The following is a 26,477-nucleotide window of genomic DNA, read 5'->3' as shown; positions in this document are numbered from 1 at the left end:
CTTAACTTACGTTTGTGTGAAATTCCTAAATGCGCCCCATAGAAGGAGTTACAGGCAGAGAGCAGGACCGAGGGGGAGGGGGGAGGCCCCAGCATAAATGCTTTTTGGGGGTACAGGGAAATCCTGGGGGGGGGAGCAGAGGGGGGACTGGGCAGCTGTCCCTCTTGCGACTCCCCTTGGCCTCCCCCAACTCATTCCCCCTTCCTCCCCCTCCTCCTTTCTGCAAAGCCAGCAGAGCCCCTCCCCCCGAACCTTCCTGGGGAGGGAACTCAGGCGCCCCCTTGATCCTGGGGAGGGGGGAGGGGGAGATGGGAAGGAGTGCAGGGGTGCCCGGATGGGGAGGGGCGCCGAAGGGTGGGGGCATCTGATCGGATTGGAGTGAATCCTGGCCTCCTCTTCCCCCAGGTTCCTCCCCCCCCCAGCAAGGCTGACCCCATTGCTCACCTCCTCTGAAAAATTCCCCACTGCGAACAGGCAAGACTGCCTTCTCTCTTGCATCTTCTCGCATTTCTTCCCAGGCAATCAGCGCAAAACCGGCTGGCGCATTTATATTTCTGCGATGATAAGTGCGACAGGCTCACTTTCCCCCCTGTATTGGGCTGTTCCAGCCTCGTGCGGCTGCTGCTCCAACGGATTGCTCAATGCCTTCGTTACCTTGGCTTTATTTTCTTTAGCAGTACAAAAGACCAAGAGCCCAGTAGCACCTCTAAGACTGACAACATTTGTGGTCGGGTCTGAGCTTTCCGGAGTCACGGCCCACTTCTTCAGATAGCTGAAGCTCCTGCCCTACCACTGGTCGGCTACCACCAATTGTGTCAGCCTTCTAGGTGCTACTGGACTCTTGCTCTCTTCTACTGCTACAGACAGACAAACACGGCTGCCCATCCTGATATATTTTCTATAGATTTTTTTTTGCATTTTTTAGAGACTTTCGCTTCTTGGCACTCAACATTTGTTTTGGAAGTAGCTGGCCTCGTTGGGCTTGAATAATTACTCTCTTCTCCCTCTAAGAGGCCGAGTTAAATTTTATTCTGTGGACTGGGTTGGTTGGCTTGGGGGGGGGGACAACGACTGTTTTGTTATTTACTCTTAAGTGACAAACTTGTTTCCTTTTTACCTCTATTTTAATTTTATATTTATTCTCTCTTTTATTTTGCCTGCCTGCCTAACATCTCTGGTGGCTTATGTCTTTTAATCGCCACCCTACCGAGCTATTAAGGCTCAGTGATACCACAGCCCAGAGTTCGCAGGCATCAAATCCTGGGTTCCCTGCGCCCCCCTCCCCACCGTGCGCCTACCATGTGCACCCCCCCCGCTGCCCCCCCGCTCCTGCCAGGCGCCTGCCTAGCTCCCCTTCCTTGCATCCTCCCCGCCCCGCCCCTGCCTCACGCACCCCAGGCCAGTGCCCTGCTCCTGCCAGACTTCTCCCCTCCCTCGTCCCCACCTCTGGCCGTGCTCTACCCGCCCGCCGGCCACCGGATTAGGCCGGAGTGGGGCGGAGGGCAGGCGCATGAGGGCCATCGCTGCTCCGGCTGCCACTGCTGGGTTGGTAGACCTGGCCTCCTCTCCCTCAGAGACCAGGTCTGCCTGCCCTTCCTTGGCTGGCTCAGTGGATCTGGCCTCAGGAGGACCTCTGGGTCTACCTGCCACGGCTCTGCCAGCTGGCTAGTTGTGGCTTCCATACTCCAGCCTGCTGCCTGGTTGGCCCTGTCCCCCCTCAGCGTCCTCCCATTGCCCCCCCCCCCCAGCGCCAGCCTTGCCGTGCTCCAACCCAGCCTGCTGCCCGAAGGGGCCGCGTGGGCGCAAGGCAGCTGCCTCTTGCGCGGGCTGGGTTTGCTCCCTCTCTGCTTCTCGCGGGAGGGGGCCGAGCGGGGGACGCGGCATCCCTTTGGCGCACCAGTCAGGACTGGGGCAGGGGCCGGGGGGGATGGGAACCCCCCCCCCCCTTGGGACTCTGCCCTGCCCATGCTGGGGGTTGGGACCCCGTTCTCCCGGTGGGGCCAGGGGATGTTGGGATGCAGCGCCAGCCTCGTGCCCGTGGAAGGGGACTTTCCCCACCGTGTTTTCTTTGTAAAACTCGATCCTGTCCGATTTGGGGGAAGAGCGCCTGGGCCAGCTCTTGCAGGGCCCGAGCACCGAAGCGCCTGTCCTCGCCCTTAAGCCCCCTTCCCAGCTCCCTCGGGTCTCCCTCCAGCCCCCCTCCGGCACCTGCTCTCTCCTTCCCCCCTGCCCCAAATCCCACCCTCACCCCCCCACGCCCCTTCCCTCCCTCCTGCAGCTGCCTCTCCCGAAACCACCGGGGCCCCTTCCAGTCTGCAGCCGTGCTGGGTTCGGGTCATGCCCTCCACCCTCCGCAGGGACCTCGTGGGCAAGCGGTTCTCTCTGAGGCTTTGGGGGGGGGGCCCACTGGCAGGAGAGGGGCTGCCCCCCCCCGCTTCCCCAATGCTGGGGTCTTGCGCTGCCCCTCCCCCATTCCTACCCCTTCTGCCCCAAAGCCCCTCTGGCTCACCAGATCCTTCCCAGACATTCAAGCAGCAGCCGTGGAAACTCAGAGGATATTGGGGAGGGGGCCCCTGCCCCCTGCCTCTCTAGGACTGCGCAAATGCTCCGCTTGTAATGACCCGGCTGGCCTCGCCGGGGCTGAACAGCCCTTTCCTTTGACAGGCCTGCTTGGGGAAAGGGGGGGCCGTGGGGGGGGTCTCTGCTGTGGATGGGGGGGGGCTGCTCTTCTCTGCACTTAAATCCACTGTCTTCATTGTCATTTGTTCCAGGTTTTGTCTGGAGTTTCTGCGTGGGTTTTACTTTTTTAAAAAACTACCCCGCGTGAGAATATCTAAGAAGCGGAGGATCTGGCCTCAGCCGCCGGCCCCCCAGCCAGGCTTCCGCCGCAGGGACCTCTCGGCTGTGCGCAAAGGAGGGCGCTGGGGAGGGGGGTCTTCGAGGACCCCCGGGGCACCCGCCACTGCGCAGCCGCCTCCCCCCGGGGGGGGGAGAGGGAGGGGCGCCTCCCCTTCGCAGCTGCTTTTCCTCCCCCCCCCCCGCACCCAAAGGCGACCTGGCCGGGGCAGCTGCGGGCGTGGGGGAGGCGAGGGCCCCGTTCCCACGGGTGGGGGCAGGGCAGGAAGTGACCTCACGCGCCTCCGCCCCTCCCCCTCCCTCGCTGCACGCCTAGCAGCCGCGACCCCCCCCCCGCCCGCCTTTGCGCTCCTGGGAGGCGGCCCAGCTCCTGCGCGCCCTCCTCCTCCCTCGGTAAAGACCTGGGGGGCATTGGGGGCGGTAGGGGTGGGGGGCACTGTGGTCCTCGCAGGGATCCATCAGAGAGGGAACCGGGGAGGGTCCGGATCCCCGCCCGGAGAGGCAGCCCGGGGCCCCCGGGCGCGGCAGAAGCGCCCCTGCCTGCCGCCCCCCCCCCGGGACCGGGTGAGCTGGAGCTGCAGCGGGGGAGGGGGAGGCGCCCCGCCAGTGCAGGGGGTGGGGTGGGGCGGCGGGATGGAGGCGAGGGCTGGCCGTCCGCTCGCCGGGGCCGCAGCTGCCGAGCAGGCGCCTTTCTTGGCCGGGGCCGCCGCTGCTCCGGCGGTCCTCCCGCGCCGCGCGCTCTCCGATGCAGCCCGAGCTCCCCGCCGGCGTCTCTCCGGATGCCGCCCCCCCCCCAGCCCTCCTTCGGTCACCAGCGCCGTGGAAAACCGCAGGGCGGGCTTCTGCCCCAAGGGCGGGGGAGGCAGAGGAGGGGCGTCTCGTCGGGGGCTTCGAGGAACTTGTGCCTGGAATCTGAACCCCCCCCCCACCAGAGCATTTTAGAATCCAGATGAGCCTCCATTTGGGGTGGGGTCCCCCTTTTTAAAGGGCCTTGGGGCGCTTATTCACCCTCTCCTTCAGTGGATCATGGTCACTCCATGGATCAGGCTGAATCTCCAGCCCCCAAAGCAAGTCCGAGGTGGGGCCTCTTTCATGTGTGGGGCCTGGCCCAGGGCTGCCAAGGGACCCGTGAAATCCTGGGCTGGCCCCGAGGAGGAGCATTCAGCCACCCAGTGCAACCGTGAAGGTACTTTCAGGCCGGCAGCCGTGTTGGTCTGCAGTAGAACAGGCAGGTTTGGGTCCAGTGGCACCTTAAAGGTCAAGAAGATTTTCAGGGTGTCCGCTTTCAAGAGCCAAAGCTCCCTTCATGAGATACTGCTGCTTGCTGGGGGTCTAGGTAAATAAACAGAATGCCCGATCTATCTTTAGCTTCTAACGTAAGGAGCAAATCAATGTCAGGCATAGTCTGTACAGCGAGTCTGCAGAAGGCGAAGGACTCAGGGAGGGCGACAGCATCCCAGACTGCCTAACCGGGAGGACTTAGCTGGGACAGGCGCGTGCGGTCATTTTCTTCCAGCCACGGCTCTGTTATGCACGCCAAATCAATGCCCTCTTCCTACAACAACTCAGCGAGGAGAGCCGCTTTGTGCCTCCGTGATCCGGCATTGCACAGTAGAAGCCAAGAGGGAGAGGACAAAGCGGGCCCTGCATGGCCAACTCTCAGGACGCTCCAGAGATCAGGCAGTGAGCATCTTTGCCAGATACTGGCCCTCTTTGAGAAACCCTAACCCCAGACCTACCAGCTCCCGTCTGCACTGAAATAACCCGTTCCTCATACAACCTGTCCCAGTAAAGTTTGCCCCCAGAACCACCAAGAGACCCCACAAATACCCCACATTCTCTCACCCATGCTCTTTAATACGCGTAAGAGGCCACTGAATGAGGTGGTCTGGTGCTTTCGGGTTGGGGGCCAGTGACATCCCGCACTTTATTTCATTATCTGAGCCTCCAGGTGTGTCCGTCTGGGTTCTGAAGCGGTGCTTGGAGGCTACAGTCAGGCGGCTCAGGTAGGATCCAGACAAGACAGAGGCAGTGCTGGTCGGGAAGGTCGATATTCTTCAGGGACTGAATCCAGTTCTCCTGGATGCAGTGAAGTTGGCTGTAACAGCTCAGGGGCATTCATGAACCCTGCTTGGTTGCTGGAAACGCAAGACAGCATGGGAGCCAGGAGTGCCTTTGCTTGGCTGCATCAGGTCGTTGCCTAGGCCACGCTGATCCATGTTTCTGTAACCCCTTGTCTGGATTGCTGCAACACGTGGGGCTGTCCTTGAAGACATCCCAGAAACTGCATGTAGTCCAGACTGTGGCAGCCCAACCAGTAGCTGCCAGGAACGTATGTTGCCCATTTTGGAACTGCTACATTGGCTGCCAGTTTGAGATGTGTGGGGGGGGGCTCCCTTCCCCCCAGGCACAGAATGGAGAGTGCTGTGTGGTGGACCGAACACTCTTGAGTCTTCCTACATCGAAGCTAGAATCCCAAATTGTGTTCTGAAGGAAGGGGGGAGTCATTGGAGGGAGTGGGTGAGAAAATGTGAGTGTAGAAAAAAGGGTCTCCCTCCCTCCCTCCCTCTTGCTTTCTCTCTCTCCAGGAGGCAGCAGCGAGAAGACACCCGTCACACTTTCTCCATCTTGGCTGAGTGGTGGAGGGAAAAGAGCCGCCATGCAGCCAGCCCAGGTAAGGAAGAGGGTCGCTGGGGAGACGTGCAGAGGGCGGCAGGAGCGATTTCTTCTGGGCTGCAGGGCTCAGACAGACTGCTTGCCCACTGCAAGATGCCAAGGCTGCCCACCGGGAAGGCAGGAAAATGGTCACCCCGTGGAGAGGGAAGCTCAGGCAGGCCCTCGGAAGCAATACTGGACGCTGAGTTTCCCACAGAAAACTATTTGGCCGTTTACTGTATGGCCGCCTCTGGCCTCCTCCACCCAAGCCTGCCAGCCCCCTGCCAAGAAGGACAACACATCTAGTCCCCAAATGTCCTCAAGCAGGGCTGGGAGGGGGGGAGCCAAACGTCCCCAAGGGACTCCTTCCCCCCTCCACTTTGTGGCGGCTGTTCCATTTTGGTTTTACCGGCCATATTTTTTATTTATTTTCATTTTCAAACCACTTTTCTCCCTGTTCAGGAACTCAAAGCGGCTTTTCACGCCATTTTTCTCTCCTCCGTTCTCACAACAGCCTTGTGAGGGAGGCTAGGAGGGGAGACTCTGACGGGTCCAAGTCCCCATGCAAGCTTCAGTCGCGCCAGGCTCTAGTCCGTCACTCTAACTACTACGCCACGCCACGCCAGCCTTTTGCATTTTCTTTCCAGCTATATAAAGATACACTTTCTTCTTCTCCTTCCAGGGCGGGGTGTCCTTCGAAGAGGTGGCTGTGCGTTTCACCCGGGGGGAGTGGAGCCTGCTGCGCCCGGCCCAGAGAGCCCTGTACAAGGAAGTCATGCTGGAGAACTTTGGGATCGTGGCCTCTCTGGGTAAGGGTCCATTTCTCCTGGGCTGCCTCCTTCTGGTGGGAGCAGGGACTCTGAGGAAGACCTGAATGAGGAAGGCCGCGGCCAGGCTGCCCCCCCTGGGCCCGGTGGCTGATCTCGGCCGCCCTCCCTGATCCCTCCTCTGATGCGGGAGGGGGGGTTGTGAGTTCTCCTTGCGGAGGGGGAGCCCCTGCCTGGCAGCCCTGGGCCTGGACCACACGAGAGGGGTTGGAAGAGCTGCTGATTAAGTCCGGGCCTCGCCTTGTGTCGGCTGAGATGGGGGTGTGGGGGAAATCTTGCCGGCCTCTCTGGTACTGACTTAGTCCTCAGCTGGCATTTCGATTGCAGCTTGCCAGGGAACATGCACAGAAGAACGTGCCAGAGAACGATTCTCAGCCCCGTGTTGTGCCCCACCTGACCCATAGTATTTGTCTGTTGTGTATTTCTGGAGGGAGAAAGTCCATCTCGCTTGGAATGGCTGAATGTATGTGCACACAGAAGAGTTATAATTTTGTGTTGGTTTTTTTCCTGACGAATAGGACCTCAGATTGCTAAACCGGACCTCATATTCTGGCTGGAAGAGGAGGAAGAGCTGTTTCTCCCGGGCTCTGATGAAGAGGAGGGATTGGCGGGTAAGTTCTTCCACCTGTTGTGGGACTGCGTGTTGCCTGCGCTTCCTTCCAAGGCCTTGTGTCTTTCTGTGCCCTTGTTTATCCTCACAGTCTGAACTTCTCCAAAAAGCCTGGCTGGGTCATGCATAATAATAATAATAGTAACTGTGCTTATATACCAGTCTTCTAGGCAGATCAGTGCCTCACCCAGAGCGATGAACGGGTTAGTGTCATTATTATCTCCACAACACAGTGGGGGAGTTGGGCGGAGAGGTGTAGCTCAGCCAAGGCCCCCCGCTGAGCTCAGGGCAGTCACGGGAGTCGAACCAGCAGAGTGCTGATTTACAATCGAATAACAACAACAACAATAGTGCTTATATACTGATCTTTTGGGCAGATTGGTGCCACGCTCAGAGCGGTGAACATAGCCAGTGTTATTATTATCCTCACAATACAGCTGGGCTGGGAGGAGTAGCTCGACCAAGGCCACCTCTGGAGCTCATGGCGGTAGCGGGATTCGAACCAGTAGAGTGCTGATTCGCAGCTGAATGACTATGAAAATAGAGACCCTACTTTTCCTAAATGGGATCTCTTAGGCCAAGTACTGTCTGCTCTGAGAGGCACTGGCTCTCTGGCAAAGCTGTTTCCCACCCTGTTGACCCCGCAATCCCTTCGGCAGTCCTTGATCCCGGGACGTTGTGCCTGCAAAGCACCTTCTTTTCTGCAGAGACATGACCCAAAGCCACGCTGGGTAGTTTTCATATGAATACATTTTACCTCCTCTCTCCCCCATCCCATCCCACAGCAGGGTTGTAAGCAAGGCTTTTTTTCTGTGAAAAGAGGTGGTGGAATTCAGTGGGTTGGCGGCACACAGGGCAACTTCCGGCAGGACGTGGTGCCCCTGGTACCATATGCACGTGCACAAAGCGCACGTGTGCTGCCGGGACCACACGATGATGTCACTTCCAGGAAGTGACGTCATCGCACAGGGTGCAGCCACACCCAGGAGCACTCCCGCAAGGGGGGGGTTAAATTGCCCTCCATGCTGCTGGCGATCTAAACTTCCCCCTTGCTCCAGCTGACTGGCACCAGTCAGCTGGACCAAGGGAGTAGTTTAAAGTTTAATGGTCACCAGCCACATGACCATTTTGTAGAGGTGCCAGAACTCCGTTCCACCACGTTCCAGCTGAAAAAAAAGCCCTGGTTGTAAGTGATTCTCCAGGGCCTGGCACGCAGAGATTTGCCAGCGGGGAAAAATGCAACGTTCCGCATCTTGCACTGAAAATCTTGGCTTTCCCTACTTGTTTTAAACCCCAGCCAGGAATAATCTCTTCCAATGAACAGCAGATGGTCTGTTGTTGGGAGCAGCCAGTCAAAAAGCTGATTTAGTCCCCCAAGTGAGGTGCCAGAGTGGTTTAACCGGGTTTCCTCCCCCTTACCGCTGCTCCACAGAGATGCTGGCAGAGAAAGGGCGGGGGGTGGTGGGGGTGGAACAGAGTGATGGCTGCCACACTTGCTGCTGTTGGGGCAACTCAAAGTGAATGGAGAGTGAACTCTCCCTCTCTAGGGTGGCTTCTCTGTCTGAATGTAAGCTTGACTCTTATTTTTTTCTGTTCCTGTCCCCCCCCCCCATGCTTAATTGCTAAAAAATAGGTACTGGAGCTGGCCTTTTTTGGGAGAGGATAGCTCTCCTCCTTTATCAGACTGGAAGGCCGGAGAGAGGACACGGCGCATGTTCCCATGTTTCGCCTCTGGTGGGGGATGTTGCAGGGGAAAAGGCCCTGCAGGGCCTCACTTTGCCACTGAGAATGAGAGATTTATACTGCTGGCATTGGTCTCAAGTGGCTGGACCTCACTGAGGGGCCTTTGTCCTTCTCTGTTCCCTTTCTTCTGTCTCAGAGCTGCCTCCATAGGCCTCTGAGAGGTTTACACTCTCCCGAACCAGGCCCTCATCCCCCGTTATATCGGCCAGCATGGAGGTAGGGGGGAATTCTTAAAATGGACGTTGTGGGAGAGATTCTCCACAAAGCAGGAGCTCCCAGCTGCTCTCTCATAGGAGTTAGGAATTAGGCTTTTCACAGGACCCGAACCACATGAGAAAAGTTTATCTAAAGAGCATAGCATAGGATGGATGTGAAAAACCAAACGGTTGAACATGGTAGATTACAACATCTGTGCCGAGGAAAATCAAATTTGACTTATTAATAACAGCAACAACATTTGATTTATATACCGCCCTTCAGGACAACTTAACACTCAGAGCAGTTTACAAAATGCGTTATTATCATCTCCACAACAATCGCCCAGTCAGGTGGGTGGGGCGGAGAGACTTCTGAGAGAGCTGTGACTGAGCCAAGGTCACCCAGCTGGCTTCAGTTGGAGGAGTGGGGAATCAAACCCGGCTCTCTTGATTAGAGTCCTGCGCTCTGCACCACTACACTAGACTGGCTCCAGGTTAGTTGTTCAAATTAAAATCATCCCAGCTACCTTCTTTTTAAAAAGTAAGCACTAGAGTATTTGTATATCCATATATCATTGTAACAATAGGTGTAGCAGGTTCTCTGAACTGCCAGTGTTCATTTTTTTTTAAAAAATTAAGGATCTAGCCTCTTCTCTTGCAGAGATATAAGAGAAAAGGCATATCTTTGTAAGGGAAGGGGGCTAGAGCCTGATTTAAAAAAAAACATGAATACTAAAATTTAGAAAACTTGGTACACCACTGTTAAAATTGTATATTGCTATAACAATATTCTAGTACCATTTTTTAACAAAAATAAAAAGTCCCACAGTGGCAGATTGAATAAATGATTGGTTGCTGTGGGAGCAGAGTCTGGGAAAATAGCTGCCGTGTGGGACAGAAAATCCAAATTTTCCCACAATGTAGAGGTCTGTGTTTTACTGTGATCTTTCCCAGCACTTTACAGCAGAGCAGTTTGGAGAAAAAAGGGAGAAAAGCCAAGGAAACCTTGATAGGCACACAAATGCACCAAGATGCTGTGGCAAAGCAGGGAAAAATCAGCTTCCCAGGAAGCATTGAACTCGGGGTGCATAACCCGTGTGGAAATGGCCGTTGTCACCTTCCCAACAGCAGATAATTAGGTTCATTCCCTAATTTCAGGCTCCACTTTTTTTCCCCTGTGGCAAAACCCCACAGTCCCTTATTTTTACTATTGGGAATGAGGAATTTACTCTGTGGGCCTGGCCTTAAGTTACTAGACCACAAGGGGTGCATATGGCTCCAGCCTTTTCCCTCTCCTTCCCTTTGACAACTGAGGTTTGCGGCCTAATTCCCTCCCTCTATCATGGGGCAGGGGCTGGGCCCTCTCCCTCTCCCCATAACCTGGCAGGAGACGCGGAAAGCAGGGGCCTAGAGGGCCAAAGCCACGTAAGCCAGCCCTGAACCAATGTGGAGGCATTTTCAAGGAAGCTCTGTGAGACCGAAGCTGGAGGCCTTCCGTGGCTGGAGGGTCCCAAAGGGACTTGGATTTCAGGGGCTGCATTTTTATACTGAGGAATAGAGCATATAACACAGAGCATAGAGAAAATGAAAAAGGTAAAAAAGCTTCCCTCTTTCCCTAGATGTAAGACTTATGTCTGTCATGTTTGTTTGTTTTTTGTTATGTAATGGCCAGCTATTTATTTCAGCAAAGGAAAGTTCAAATTTACAGTGGTAGGAACAGCAAAAGCTAGTCTGGAAAAGCAAAGAAACGAGAAAAATTCCCAGATCGACCAGTGTGGTAATGCTACTGATTACAACAGCAAGAGGGTTTTTTTTAAAAAAGTTTTTTAATGCATGAATAATGTCTGTCATGTTAAAAGCCAAAGGCAAAAATTGCCTTAATTATTTTGGTTTTTTTCACAACAGATTTTCTTCTTCTCCATCTGGCTATCCACCTCTCTGGTTTACGTTAAAGCATGAATGGCTCTCTCTTGAAGGGTGTCCTTCTACCCACAAGCTCCCCGTGCGAATTCACTCAGGCAGGAAAACAGAAACTTAAAATAACTGGGTAACTTGGAGTCGAGTCGTCTCCATGTCTATTCTGTTTTGTCTTCTTGGGCTGCATTCATCCCAAAACAAATGGCTATTCCTCCAAATTAGAATTGAAAAAGTGAGAGAGAGAGAGAACTGGCTACAGACCATCTGAGCTTAACCTCTGAGCATTCACAGAGAGCAAACACAGCCATAACAAGAGAAAGTGGAATACTTTGATATAGGTATGTGGAGAACGTGTCTTGTCATCAAATTCAATTTCACTTTCTTTTTGCAGGAGGCATGTGGAAGTCAGCAAAACAAACAACTGAGCACCCAGGGATGGGACGAGGAGACACATGTTTGGATGGGAATGAGAAGGATGAACATTGTGAAGCCCTGAGGAAGGAAGAAGAAAAACACCCACATAACATGAGGAGTAATTCTGGTCTTTTACAGGGTGATGGCTCTCCTGAAATTCTACTACCTAAAAAATTCTACGGAGAAGACAATAAAAATGAAAACCTCGCAAGTACAGGAAAAAATCCTGAAACATCATGCTTTACTGTGCATTGGGAAACCTATAACAGAGAGAAAATATATAAATGTGTGGAGCAGGGGGAAAGTTTTATATGGAGTGGAAACCTTAATTCCCCTCAAAGAACTCACACTACGGAGAAAGTATATAAATGCCTGGAGTGTGGAAAAGGCTTCAAGAAGAGTGGACACCTTACTTCTCATAAAAGAATTCACACAGGGGAGAAGCCATATGAATGCCTGGAGTGTGGGAAAAGCTTCAGTCACAGTGCAACCCTTAATTCCCATCAAAGAATCCATAAAGGAGAGAAACCATACAAATGCTTGGTGTGTGGAAAAAGCTTCCGTGTCAATGGACATCTTAGTTCCCATCAAAGAATTCACACAGGGGAGAAGCCACATAAATGTCTGGAGTGTGGAAAGAGCTTCAGTGAGTATGCAAGCCTTACTCGCCATCAAAGAATTCACACAGGGGAGAAACCATATAAATGCCTGGAGTGTGGGAAAAGCTTCAGCGACTATGGAAGCTTTAATCGCCATCAAAGAATTCACACAGGGGAGAAGCCATATGAATGCTTGGAGTGTGGGAAAAGCTTCAGTCAGAATGGACACCTTACTTCCCATCAAAGAATTCACACAGGGGACAAACCATATAAATGCCTGGAGTGTGGGAAAAGTTTCAGTCAGAGTGTAAACCTTTCTTCCCATCAAAGAATTCACACAGGAGAGAAACCATATAAATGCCTGGAGTGTGGGAAAAGCTTCAGTGACTATGGAAGCCTTAATTGCCATCAAAGAATTCACACAGGAGAGAAACCATATGAATGCCCAGAGTGCGGGAAAAGCTTCAGTCAGAGTGGAAACCTTTCTTCCCACAGAAGAATTCATGCAAGAGAAACCATAAATATGTTTCACGTGTGGAAGGATATTAAATCAAACATTGCAGTATTTGAAAGGAATGCAATAATACAGTTTAATGATGTTTTCCATAATTCAGTATAATTATACAAAATGTTTCTGAGATTAACCACGAAATCTGGGCTGTGCAGCAGGGGTCACTGGGGAAATGAGGGGTCAGTGTGTCTGTGGGGGAGCTGAAGGGGGGAGGAGATAGCTGTGAATTTCCTGCATTGTGCAGGAACCTGGACTAGATGACCCTTGGGGTCCCTTCTAGCTTGATGTTTCTTTGTCTCTAACCCACCAGCCACAGCATAACTCCCATTGGGCAGTCTGCAGGGGAGAAGGAAGAACACACATCACTCTGCACAGCCCAGATTGCACAGTGTGTGTTCTGGAGATCCTAGCATCACTTGCAACACCCACCCATCATGGAGCTGTGCCCAATGATGCCCCTCTGAGTGGCAGGAAGTGGTGCTGCCAACTCCCACTTACCGATGTGGCCGCAGCCCTCTGACACCGCCTTCCCCGCTGGAGCTCCAGGACACAAGAAAGAGGAAGCAAATATGCCTTCCAAATTGCACCCTTCCCAAACACCATCTGAGTCGCAGCCTGTTGTCCACAGGCAGGGGTATGGCAAACATTGGCAGGAACATATGACTGTACCCCAGAGAAGTCATTCACGCCCCCGCATTGTTCACCAAAGAAGGGTGCCCTGTATAAAGCAGGACTCCTGAGCCCAAGACACGGGGGAGGGGGAAGCAGCCAAGAACAAAGCCCATCTATTCTGGCAAAGGTCCAACTGGGAGCAAAACACAAGGCAGAGTCTGGGCTTGAACCCGCAGCCACCACACCCAAGGCTAGTGCCCTTACGACCTGGCAAAGCTGCCACATGCAAACAAGGAACACCATTGGCTATTCGTCATCCCACGGCAGCCCTGTAAGATTCAACTCCTGCCGCACCTTAAAAGACCTACAAGATTTTCTGGGTAGAAGCTTTTGGGAGGCCTATTCAAACATTGGTTCAGGCCTTTTTTGGCCTAGTTAGCGGTTTGTTAGAATCCCAAACAGGCCTTTCCCTGGGAAATGGCAGCAAGTTCCCTGACAGATAAGAGAGTGAGATGGAACCAGCCCCAGGTGCAGATCAGAGAGCGTCAAGGACGGAGCTCGGAAGGGAATTTTTGCACCCGCACCCCATCGCATTGACGCATGGCACTCTGGGAGTGGAGCGGTTTGTTCCTCTTGTGCAGATGTGCCAAATGCAGGGGCATGTCCTCACAAGCTGAGCCCTTCACTGATTGGTCATGCCGGTCAGGCCACACTACGGGCAGTTAGCCTTAAAGCTTGAGCCTTTATTCGAGCTTCATCCTTCCTGGAAGTTGGAGCCTTCCCGGCTAGGGCTTAGACCTTTGTTCCTTGACGCCGTCCTTGCTGTGATGGTTGCTGATGGATGCTTGTAGCCATTTGTTCTTTGGACTTGCCTAGAGGTTATACTGGACCCAGTGCTGCTGCTAGAGATGCAAGTAAAATGCGGCTGCAAAAAAGCTAGCCTGGAAATTGCCCATCTGGCCACCTGGATGCCTGGCACAGGAACATCAAGACTGGACTACTGTAGTGCACTCTACATAGGTCTCCCCTCAAAGTTGACTCCAGCTGGTGCAGAATGCTGCAGCTCGCTTGCTCTCAGGATCTAGATGGCTCAGCCCTGTCACTCCCGTTCTGCAGTCAGTCCACTGGCTTCCCATCAGTTACTGGGCTCAGTTCGGAGTCATAAATATCACAGTCAAAGCCCTTCATGGCCCCTCATAGCTGTGACCATCTCTCCTCCCCCCCCCCCCCCGCATTCCACCACAGCAACTTCGCTCATCCGAACAGGGCCTTCTGCAGCTGGGCAAAATCAACAGCTGTGCTGTGCTGGCCCCCACCTGATGGGATGCCCTGCCGGAAGGGATCAGGAAAGCCCCCCTCCCCTCCCCTCCCGGCTTTCTGCACATGATGCAAAACTGAATGTTGGAGGAGGGCTTTCTACCCAGATTACAGGACTCTGTAGTGAGAAGTAGCGCAGAGATTCCTTGGCAGGGACAGGTTGTTTATGTTACTCTGATGAGTACTGCCTGCTGATGTAGATATGCTGCTCCTAGGGACTTTCCATATTGCTAAACACACCTTGTAAATTACTTAACATTTTGTTTCAGGAAGATTTCATCTCTGTGCTTGGCTTTATGCTTGTTTTTCCAAATTTCTGCTACCATCCCCGATTGTACCTCTTTCCTTTGTCCTGTGGTTTTCACTTATATTTTGCTTGGTGAATGTCCTAGCCGTTGATTATCTTGTATTTCACTTGCACTGCTGTAATCTGCGTCCTCTTCCTCCAAATAACAACAACAACAACAACAACGTTCACAGCAGAGAGGGGCCAGCGGATCCTGGCTATCCTCGGCGCTTTTAAGAGTTCTTTTACTCTTGATGTTCCCCTAATAGGATCATCCTAAGTGTTGTTCATTATTGTATTTTGCTCAAATTTGATTTGATTGTTTGATTATATTGCCTTGTAATCTACCTTGGATCTCAGTGAAAAAGGCAGACTCTAAATTATTATTATTATTATTATTATTATTATTATTATTATTATTATTATTATTATTATTATTATTATTATTAGGGTTTTAGTGCTGAATCTGGCACCTTGGCCTACTTGCCATAGCTGCCCAAGTAATTGTTTTGTGGAACTCAGTCTGCGAAGAGTCCTACCTTGCAGGGTTGACTTCTATTTTGGTCAACAGCCAGGAGGACTTGGGGCTTTCCTCTTGGTCTCGGGTTGAGGGTTAGTCGAAGGGGCTGGTGGCAGCGTTGTTACTCTGGAAGTGTGGATTCACTTTCCAGCGTTGAGTGTTTTGACTCGACCCCCATAAGAAAACTTCCCTGTGGGTCAGGAGGTGTTTTCTGCACTATAGGATCTGCCTCCTACTGTTTGACTGCAGATCAACAGGGCTGCCTCTCTGGAACTCTGCAGTCCCGACGTTACCCCCAGCCACACGGGGCTGAACAGGGCTCTTGCAAAGACAGGGGTGGAAAGGGGGGGGGCTTGGCAAGGCCCCCTGCAGGTGAGACGGACAGTGCCATGAAAGGACAGGGAGGAAAAAGCGGGGCCGTGTGGGAGCCCCAACTCGGGGGGAGAAGAGAAACCCAGTGAAGCAACCCCCCTCCCTTGCCCATTCTGGGTGCAGATGAACTGAAGGGGACTGGATTAGGACATGTTCAGTTAGAAAATATGGGTCACCACCCAGCCGGTGTCCTCCCATCACCCAACTCCCTAGGCTGACCCCACCCCCGGGCACCCACCAGGATGGACAAGGGGTGACAGGAGGACGCTAAATGGACAGCGGCCCGTATTTTCCAAATGAAAATATCTGAATCCAGTCCACTTTGGTTCATTTGCACGCAAAATTACAATTCTTAAAACATTCCATTTCTCGTTTTATTTATTCTCATTTCCAGCTTACCTTGATTCATGTGTCTCACATTCCACGTTCTTATGTGTTGCACAACTTAGGACATTGGTTGTTGTGGGTTTTCCGGGCTGTATTGCCGGAAAACCCACAACAACCATCGTTCTCTGGCCGTGAAAGCCTTCGACAATACATCAGACTTAGGACATTCCTTTTGCATCTCTTCACCCTAGTAACTGGACATCCTTTTGGATTTAATCTAGTCCCATCGTTAAGAATGGTGCTATTCTCCAGCTCAAGAACTATTGGGAAAGAGGATAGAAACAGTGGAAATGGATAAATTGACAATGATATTAAAAGGGAAAATGGAAGAAGAATTCACCGGACCCTGGACACTGTTTCCTAATTGAATTACAAATAAGCATAAAGACTTGAACTGGCCATGAACGTAAAAGGACTCAAATGTTTTATTATTAATAGTATATATTATTTACTAAGAATGTTTAAAGATGTAGCGTAAGTAGGCCATAACAGATATATTTATCTTTCTTTGCCTTTTTCTCTTAACTCTTTCCTTGCCCTTTCCTCTTTTCTTTACCTGTCTACTTATTTGAAACATTAATAAAAAGAATGATAATAGTAAAAAGAATGATGCTATTTGTGCTTGTCCCATTCTGATCTGGAGGTCCCGTCTCCCAGCACTGTCTCTTCTTTTGGATTGATTCTTCATAAGGTTTTTGAGGTAAAAGTGGTTTGCCATCGCTGCCTTCTGTGCAGGACTAAACAGGGTTAGCTGAAGTGACATTGGCCTTGTTTGAAAGGCACTTCAAAATCTAAAAGGGCCTTAAAAATCTTGGCCAAAAGAATACAGCAGAAAGGCAACGTGTTTTCATGTGAGTGTGTGAAAAAGAGAGAGACTCTCATGGAGGATTGATTGAAACAGAACAGATTAAGTTCAGAACAGAATTTGTTTCAGGGAATGCCATATGGAAGACTGACGTAGCCCGCCTGACCCCTAAACCCATTTCTGGAACCAGATCCCCTGACAAGCCGTTAGCAAGTAAGGACTATCTCGATGGAGACAGTTTCATCTCCAATAAGTTGACAAATTAAGTAGGAAAATGTTTTTTTCTCTAAAATTGTAGAAGAGCTTTTCCCTGCTTTGAAGGGTTTATTGAGTACCTTTGGTTCCAACTGCGTGGCCCAGTTAACACGATGAGCACTTTTGGACATAATGGACAGTGCATGGAGCTTTTCCGTGGTTCACTGCTTTTCCTCTGGCCTACAGGACATCCTAGCCTACTTCAAATGATGTTGTAGGGATAGAACTGGGTTAACTCCGTGAATCTAGTTCCATGGGCGAAGGATGGGATACGAATATGATAAATGTAGGAGATCTGAGTTATATTTTAAGAACACATTTTGCCCACAAACCCAAGAATAAAGGTTGCCAAGATGCAGTCAGCAACCCCCGGGAGCAAAAGGAGGGGGTGGGCCACGCTGGCATCCTGTGGGCTTTCTGAGATTACTCTCAGTAAAAACTGGAAGTCACGTCGCTGGCTGCTCTAGAGTTTTCAGAGTCTTTACGGTTTTTACTCTATGATTTTTACTCTGGGTTTCACTGGAAGGGACATCGGGATGGCAGCCGATATGCTCCCTAATATCCCCCTCCCAGGGCATTTCAGATTCTGGTGGGCAAAGCGCAGGTTTTCCAGGAGGCATCTCAATTATAGCTGCAGTGGGAGACCTGGGAAGCTTATTCAGCATAAAGGCACAAGACAAACAATGTTAAACTAGACTTTATTGCAAGATACTAATTTCATTTAACTTTTAACAGCACGCCGGCTCCACTCAAATGAGCCCACCAGTGAACTGCGGAAGAGTCAACAGGAGAAGTAATAATTGGTGTCTTCCATTTAGCCCAACCTGAGAGAGGTGTGTGTGTGTGTGTGTGTGAGTGTGTACATGCACACTTGCACCAAATGCATGAAATTGCACTCAATAAATAATGGATCGTCAAACCCCAGCCAGATGATGTTCTAAGACAACTGAAAGCTAGTAAGTCCACAAGTCCAGCTGGCATGCACCGAAGTGTTCACGTGACGCTGCCTTTCACCGAATCAGCCCTTTTCTCAGGCAGAAAGGGGCTTTTGCACCAACTCCTACTACCTGATCCTTTTACCTGGGGATCCTGGGGCTGAATCTCAGACCTTCCGCAGGCCAAGCAGATGCTCTTCCACAGAGCTTAGCTCAAGTGTGAAACGGTTGATCTAGTAACAAGCATATGTAAGTTGTGGCTAAAATCAAATTCCATGAATGTAGCAAATGTCACCCCACCTTTTTAAAAGGGTCCAGAGGAGACCCAGGGAATTAAAGGCCAGTTAGCCTAACATCTGTTCCAAGGAAATTAGTAGAAACTTTTACTGATGAGAAAAATAATTAACTCCCTCGTGGTGGGGGGGAAGCCTAGTGTGGGAAAAACAGCATGGCTTCAGCAAGGAGAAGTCCCATTTCACCAAACTTTTCAATTTCTTGGAGCAAGTTAACTGACAGGCAGGTAACAGCAATCCAATAGACATCATATGCCCGGATTTCCCGAAGGCTTTGGGCAAGAAACCTCCCCAAATACTCCTGAGAAAGGTTAGCAGCCATTGGATAAGAGAACAGGTTCTCATCTGGACTAGAAACAGGTTGAACTGCAAGAAGAAGAGAGAAGGAATCAACGGACAGTCCTCGCATTTGGAGGGGGTGAGCTGTGGAATCCTGCTGATACCAGAGTAGAGATCAGGGCTGTTTGATTTGTCCCTAAATGCACTGGAATTGGGGGTGGGGTGGGCAAACTCCAGGTTAGAAATTATTAGGAAAGAGACTGAAAATAAAACAATCCGTATTCTATGTCCCATTATACAACTATCCTGCAGTCTCATATTTAAGACTGTGTGCAGTTCTGGTCACTGCATCTCAAAAAGGACATTGCTGAGCTAGGGAAAAAAATACAAAGGAGGTCCACCAAGATGATTAAAAGGTTGAAACACTTTTCCGATGAGGAAAGGCTGGCGAGCCTGAGATCAGAAAAAAGATAGCTAAGCAGCAACATGATAGAGGAGTCTATAATTACGCATGGAGTACACAAAGTGGAGAAGATGCTAGAACTTCAGGGCATCCAATGACAGTGATGGGCTGTAATATGGAAGCTCCAATTGGTCCAAAACGCAGCGGCCAGGCTACTGTTAGAGCTTGGTTACAGGGATTGTACCACCCCTGAAAGATCTGCACTGGTTACCCATCTGTTTCCAAGCACAATTCAGAGTGCTAGTTAAATGTCTTGGGGGCCAGGTTGTCTGAAGGACCATTTCCTCCCATGCTACTCAGCCCACCAGTTGAGATATGCCCCTCAAAGCCTGCTCAGTTTCTGTGCTCCTGCCTTCAGAGGGAATGCAGGTGGTGACTCAAGACAGGGCATTTTCTGTGGTGGCACCTTGCCTTTGGAACGATAACATGGGTGGCAAAGGCAATCTAATTGGAGCCATGAAAAAGTGAGCGCACGGACTGATCTGTGTGTTACACAAGTGGGAAAGCACTAAGCCTGCCTGCTCATTGCTTGCACCCAGCTCTTATATTCATTCATTTTTCCTCCTTATTAGCTGCTCCCTGCTGTTCAGCTCGGACCTCAGAATAATGATGTAGCATTTAGGGGAAAAAATGCAGCCAAGTAAACCAGCACTGGAGGCTAAGATGGAGAAGATCTCCACAGCCACCATGTACTTCCCTTTGGTGCTCAAGTAAGTTGGAACAAAGCACAACCAAACACTGCAAAAGACCAGCATGCTGAAGGTGATAAATTTGGCTTCGTTGAAACTGTCAGGTAACTTCCTGGCAAGGAAAGCAACTTGGAGGCTGACAGCGGCTAGGAACCCCAAATAACCCAGGATGCAGTAAAACATGGCAGAGGAGCCCTCGTTACATCCTAGCAGGATTTTCCCATCCAAAGAGTGCATGTCCACCTCCGGAAAAGGAGGAGACGTACTTAGCCAGGCGGTACAAATAGCTGCTTGAATAAAGGAACAGGAAAAGATCACTGCGTTTGCCACTCTTTTCCCCACCCACTTTCTCATTCCTGATCCAGGTTTAGTGGCCACGAATGCCAGAACTACCGTGACTGTTTTGGCCAACACACTCGAAAGGGCCAGAGAGAAGGCAATTCCAAAAGCAGCCTGTTGGATAAGGCAGGTCGCCTTGGCAGGCTGCCCAATGAAAAGGAAAGAGCAGAGGAAGCAGAGGAGAAGGCAGACGAGGAGAATATAGGTGAGGCTCCGGTTGTTGGCTTTCACTATGGGTGTCTCTCTGTTTCTTATGATGACGGCAAGCACAAAAACCGTAACCAGGGAGAAGGAAGTGGCCAATATAACCAAGATCATCCCCAGAGGTCCTTTGTAGGAGAGGTAGCTCTCTTCTTTAGGAATGCACCGACTTTGATCGGGGCTGGCAAAGAGTTCTTCTGGGCATTTGGTGCAGGCATCCATATCTTAAAAGCAAAGAGAATTTGGGTCAAATATTTCAAGATGGCACGAACATCTGGGCTGCTGAGGTGCCATTTTGCAGAACGGCCAATGCTTTTGTAGGTTGCACCAAGCTGGTATAAAGGAATATCAGGCAAGAGCGTCAGTTATGAGCCAGGATTTTTTAAAGTTAAAATTTTAAAATGCAAGATTAGTGTGAGGGATCTTGAAAAAAATCTCTCTTACGTAACGCATACCGTAAGAAATAAGCATTTAGGTTTCAAAAGACTGGCTGAGAACTGCCGTGTTTTGAAAAATATTATCAACACAATTATAGCATTTCACAATCAACTGATGCTTGTCAGAAATGTTTGGGTGGTAATAGCCCTCGTATCTCCTTTCCACTTGTTCCTGCCACAACTTTGCCCACCTGAGCGGAGTCTTTTGCAAGTACCAATCTGGAAACGGGCAAGAGAAGCAACTGCTTGTACACGGCCAGGAATTTTCCGTAGTGGCCCCACCTGTGAAAAGGCTGGTGTGAGGAGGTCACGAAAGCTACCACACTCCTGGCATTCTGCAATCATTCATAACAATTATTGATATCTTGGTTAGTGTTGCCAACCTCCAGATCGAGCCTGGATATCTTCCAGATTTATAACTATTTCCCACACTAAAAAGACAGAAAGAATGGCTGCATTGGAGGGTAAACTCCATGGCCTTATACCCTGCCGAGTTCCCCCCACTCCCCAATCTCTGCCTGTCCCAAGGCTCCAGGAATTTCCCAGCCCTGAGTTGGCAATTCTAATTTTGGTACATCGTGTTTCTGACCTTCCTGCTCTGAGATCCTTCCTTCTGGACATGGAACACAATCATAGCAGCAAAATTTCTCTCCTTCCTTCTTCGTCCTGCTGTAGCCTGGGCGGCAATTGCCGTTACACACAGAAATGGGCGGCACCTGTCAGGAAGGATAAACAACACAGGGTACGAATGCAAAGCGTGTAGAGAATGCCCACCAAAATGGATTGCTGTGATCAAAGAAAACACATACTTTAGCTGCATGTCAAAAGGCTGTCCTCAGAAATCCCACGATAACCTAATCAAGATGATTTGGTGTTGGCACTTTTAAAACTAAAATACACTGAAGTAGTTCTTAAAATTTTGGTGGAATAAAGAGCACACGGCAATCCCGAGCTGCAGGGGAGCACTGTGGTATCGTGCAGTTGAAGAAAGGCGCGTTCATGACCTTGCAGCCTTCTGTCAAATGAGGCCGGGGGTAGCATTGGTCAGGGCTGGAAATGTTCCAGCCCATGCAGAGGGGCAGCAGGGTACAACTGCACCCCTCCCAAGGGGGCACGTGGGCTGCTGACAGGGTTGTTAAGTTGTCTATTCCTCTTTACCCAGTTTCTCCCTGAAATCCAACCATCCTTTTCTTCTTTTTATTATAATAACAATAACAGTAACAGTAACAGTAACAGTAACAGTAACAGTAACAGTAACAGTAACAGTAACAGTAACAGTAACAGTAACAGTAACAGTAACAATAACAATAACAATAACAATAACAACATTAGATGTATATACCACCCTTCAGGACAACTTAATGCCCACTCAGAGCGGTTCACAAAGTGTTGTTATTACTCCACAACAATAATCACCCTGTGAGGTGGGTGGGGCTGAGAGAGCTCTGAGAGAGCTGTGACTGAGCCAAGGTCACCCAGCTGGCTTCAAGTGGAGGAGAGGGGAATCATACCCGGCTCTCCAGATTAGAGTCCCGTGCTCTTAACCACTACACCAAACTGACTCTTTTTAGGAATGAGGGGTCAGTTTCTCATCAGTTTGAAGAGAGGAGGGGTAGGAAGGGAGGCTCTGCAAAATTTTAGAATTCTGTGCATGCCCAGAGGCAGGCAAGGTCTTCCCAAGACTTCCTCACTTCCTGCTAGAGCATCACCCTGGCGTGTAGATCATAAAAAACTGCAAGTTACCAAAGGGCACCTTGATTTCTCTTCTAAAAGAAATGAAAGAGAAGTCATAAAAGAGAAAAAAGAGAGTAAGAGGAATCAGTGGCTGGCTATATTAAGAAGGGAGCTCACACCCTGAAAATCCTGTTGGCCTCTAAGGGGGCACTGGACTCAAATCCTGCTGTTTAACTGCTGTATCTAAAAGAGTGAATTTCAGAAAAAGAAATTTCTCACCCCATAACAGCCCTGTCTTCATTCCCCTCACCCATTCCCTTTGACTTTCTTCTCTGTTGGTTGTTGTGGGTTTTCCGGGCTGTATAGCCGTGGTCTTGGCATTGTAGTTTCTGACGTTTCGCCAGCAGCTGTGACTGACATCTTCAGATGCAGCTGTGACTGGCATCTTTAAGCAGATGGCTTCCCTGTGCAATCTGCTAGAAGGTTATGCTTTTTCATAAGCTTTCCCATCTGATCAGTAATTCCTTTGATAAATGGCAAAAACACTTTTCCTGTGGGAGACTGTTTTTCCTTGGTTGTTTGATTTATCCTTGGTTTACTTGCTCTTCTGATTTCATTTCTGGTAGCCATTTGCTTGAAGTGTGTGGTTTACATTATTAGTTAAAGCTTATGAAAAAGCACAACCTTCAAGCAGTATTCAGACCCATCAGAAAAATACAACAGATGCTACGATCAGCAAAAGACAGTAGAGACCCCCTCACCTCTGCAGGAGTATACCGTATACCCTGCAGCTGTGGACAAGTTTACATCGGGACCACAAAGCGTAGCATCCAGACAAGAATAAAAGAGCATGAAAGACTCTGCAGACTTGGACAACCTGAAAAATCAGCAGTGGCTGAACATACCCTAACTCAAACAGGGCACAGTATCTTATTCCAGGACACCAAAATACTGGACAACACTTCCAACTACTTTGTCAGACTGCACAGGGAAGCCATTGAAATTCACAAGCATAAGCAAAACTTCAACAGGAAAGAAGAGACTTTAAGAATGAATAGAGCATGGCTTCCTGTCCTGAAAAACACCAGGCTAACAAAACACTCTATACCTGACAATACCCTTCAGAAAAGATTAGCAAATCAAGCACCGATCCATATGCAAAAGAACCTCCTCAGGATACAGTGAAGCCTCCCTCCATTAGCATTCCACACCCTGGGAAATTCTTACAGGATGACTCAGCCCAAACCCACCTTCCTGAGTAGATATAAATGACCTGCCAACATCTTTTCCACACTGTGACACTGAGAGATCTCTGTCTTTTGGTGCTACACCTCTGAAGATGCCAGCCACAGCTGCTGGCGAAACGTCAGGAACTACAATGCCAAGACCACGGCAATACAGCCAGGAAAAACCACAACAACCATTGTTTCTTCTCTGTTCTTTTTTATATTGATTTGGTCTTTGGGAAAAGAGCGCACTCTCTCCCCCTGGTGTTTTATATTGTTCACAAGCCCTATTCAGTAGAATTTGAGTTTTAATATTGCTTTGCCCCACTGTTGCATTTGCGGCTCAGCTGTTCAGGATGTGTGATAAAGACTGTACCGTATATATATCAGTATTGTATTAGTTCACTAGATTTTGTTGATTAATATAACAACATTTTATTTATATACCACCCTTCAGGACAATGCCGTGCTCAGAGCAGTTTACAAAGTGTGATTATTAAAAAGTGTGTTATTATATGAGTTAATATGGCTACCTGGTAGTGTTTGTACTACCGTTAGGTTGAACTGATGATTTAGCCAAGCAGATCTGATGTCACAGTGAAAGCTGAGAGTGTATTATAGTCACTCCATAAACAGATTTTGACACAAGCAGTGCTTGCATTTGCAAGACTTTTGCATGAGACGTTAAGCAATAAGCAGGGTTGGCATTGCATTGATTTTGCTAACGCAAGGCTTTTGCCTTGCAAGTAGGCAGAATGCAGGGCTGGTGGCATTGCCAAGTGTTTGCATTTCAAGTTAAGTCGGTATCACTGCAAGGGGTTGGCATTACAAGTTAAACAACATGCAGAGCGGCGTTGCAAGGATTTCGCACTGCAATGCAAAAAAGCAGCAGACTGGCCACTGTGTGGATTTGGGGCGCGGCAGAGATTTCGCGCACGCATGTTGTTGTCAGACTTGCAGGCCAAGAGGGGCTTAAGTGGGGCTTGGTGAGTGGAGAGGGTGGTTTCTGCCAGACGTCTGCAGCATTGTGAGAACAAACAAAAGACGTCTGGAAACGTCCCCTGTGGAGGTGCCCCTTCCGCTGAGGTCTGATGAGGAACGCTCTAGTGTCTGAGAGCAGAAGCCAGAATTCTTTTTAAAAAAACTTGATTGGAAGTACGGCAGCTGCGCCTTCTGTGGGCAAGAGGGCGGGCGGGCACCTCTGCCAACCCGGGCAGCCGAGTGTTTGTTGTGTATTGACCCTAGCTTCAATAAAAGGCAGGCTCCTCTGGCATCAAATCTCATTGGCAGTTACTGTTGGTAGCAGCCAATCGGTCCTCTCCAAATAAAGACCAATCACTATCGCGTAAATATGTTATAGTGTATATACATGCAAATGTCATTCTAGCATGCGTGTTGCTATTGGTTGATGGTCAATACAGAGGCGGGGGTTGTGCGTATATATTGGGCTTGTGTTGGACTGGAGTTGTCCGTCTGTTCTAGCTTGCGATAAAGCATGTTGTTTGAGCTGAAATCACTCTGGGCTGAAATCATTACGAGCACCAAGCTCAGTGCTTAATCGTGTTCATCTACTGCCCTTCGTTTTTGGCTTTGGTGGCCGGGGTAGCGGTTCTGGAGAGGGAACCTCTGTGTGTGTGGGGTGGGGGGTGGGGGGGTCACCTGGTCTCCCTAAAGCCAGGGGATTTTTGGGCTGCAGTACAAGCACTCTGTAGGTTCCCGCAGGGAAGGTGATGGCCCCAGCCATGCAGGAGCCGGCTGCCCAGGGTGGTGTTGTTTGAAGGAGGGTGACTACTATTTTTGCAGCACCAAAGGGAGGGTGGGGTCTACCTCTCTGGAAGGGTGTGACGTCCGCCTGGCTGATATGCACCAGCGCCTGCAGGACGTTACAGTCAGCAGCTGGAGCAAGGGCTGTTGGGCAGGAATAGGGCAGGTTGCTCACAACAGGGAGGGGTCATTGGCAAGCACCCCTGGGGCGTGGGGAGTGATGGGGGCGGGGGGGGCCCTCTCTCCTGAACAGCCTATCACATGCCTTGTGCCTGGGTTGGAATCGCGCGCCCTTGGGGCTGAGCAGCATCGTCCCCCAATGCAGCCTTAAGGCCACTGTCGGCTTTGGCAGGAGGATGAGGCCCCGCACCTCTTGGCCCATTGCGTGTGCAGGAGAGCAGAAACAAGGCTGGTGGAGCTGGTGACCATGTTCGGAGCCAGGGTAGATCTGGCGTTTAAAGAAGCCATTTCCAACAAATAAGTTACGCTCGAATGGGACCCTCTTGGGCTCAGCTGTCAGGGTTAGAATGTTATTCCTGAGCGTGTAACCAAAGAGACTCCATATTAATTCTTTCAGTGCTCTAAGTGCTTCGTTCCCAGGTGCCGAGATGTTCCCAGCAGCTATCTCACAGAAGAGGATTGTTTTGGCTATCGCTTCTCCAGCCTTGGGAAACTTTCGCTTTCTCAGCTTCAAAGAGATTGTTTTGAGAACTATGGGGGGAGGCTGGGCCTGCTGGGATCTGATACTTTGTACCTCATGCTTTGCCTGTCATTCGTAACAATACACGTGTACCAACCCAGATATTGCTTCTGGGCCAGAGGACTATAATGATTGCTTTTTCAGTAAATCTTTTTGGAAACAATGAACTCTTGTCTGATTGCAGAAGGTAGTCTGGATTACAATTATTATTTAGCCACAGATCTGACATTTTGTTGCGAATCACATTTTTTCCAATACCTAAGCCGGAGAAGACGGATTCCAAAGTTGTACCCGACAGGGACCCTTTGTTCAATCCATATTCCTCTCCCGGCTCTCAAGGACTGGAACCTTACGGACCCGTTCAAAGAGGAACAGGGTCCTCTGTTACTACAATCTACACTCTCGCTCCCAGTAGGACAGATACCCAGCCTACAGCAGCCGCTGATCCGCTGATCTCCTTGCCGACGCCAACACAGTGGGGATCGAGGCCAAGGGACGCGAGGGAGAGGAGAGAAAGTACGGTGTTCATGCAAGCCCCGATGGAAGGCCGTCGGAGCCTGGAGGTGATTGCAGAGCATTCCAGTAGTCAACCCT

At 50.3% G+C, this 26,477-nt stretch overlaps 2 protein-coding genes across 3 annotated transcripts in view; both read left to right on the top strand.

Moving 5' to 3' along the window:
• The first annotated feature begins 3,189 nt into the window (after nucleotides 1-3,189).
• The window catches only part of LOC129328463 (zinc finger protein 420-like), a 262,738-nt gene continuing 239,450 nt past the window's right edge, over nucleotides 3,190-26,477 (top strand). Inside the window, exons 1-3 of one of the 2 annotated variants that reach the window (XM_054977548.1) lie at nucleotides 3,190-3,249; nucleotides 5,445-5,530; nucleotides 6,194-6,320. In XM_054977548.1, the coding sequence (XP_054833523.1) occupies nucleotides 5,516-5,530; nucleotides 6,194-6,320 (142 nt within the window). In that variant the 5' untranslated portion in view covers nucleotides 3,190-3,249; nucleotides 5,445-5,515. Of the gene's footprint in view, nucleotides 3,250-5,240; nucleotides 5,531-6,193; nucleotides 6,321-26,477 lie in introns of those variants that run through there. The other variant, XM_054977547.1, reaches the window with a different exon arrangement.
• On the top strand, nucleotides 11,202-12,477 carry LOC129328474 (zinc finger protein 501-like). The gene has a single exon (XM_054977566.1). It carries the CDS (start codon nucleotides 11,202-11,204, stop codon nucleotides 12,435-12,437), a length of 1,236 nt encoding a protein of 411 aa, XP_054833541.1. The 3' UTR covers nucleotides 12,438-12,477.

Source organism: Eublepharis macularius, chromosome 4 (assembly GCF_028583425.1).
Source record: "Eublepharis macularius isolate TG4126 chromosome 4, MPM_Emac_v1.0, whole genome shotgun sequence".
Lineage (NCBI taxonomy): Eukaryota > Metazoa > Chordata > Lepidosauria > Squamata > Eublepharidae > Eublepharis > Eublepharis macularius.
Note: the sequence above shows the minus strand (reverse complement) of the source record. Positions and strands in the feature narration are given on the sequence as shown.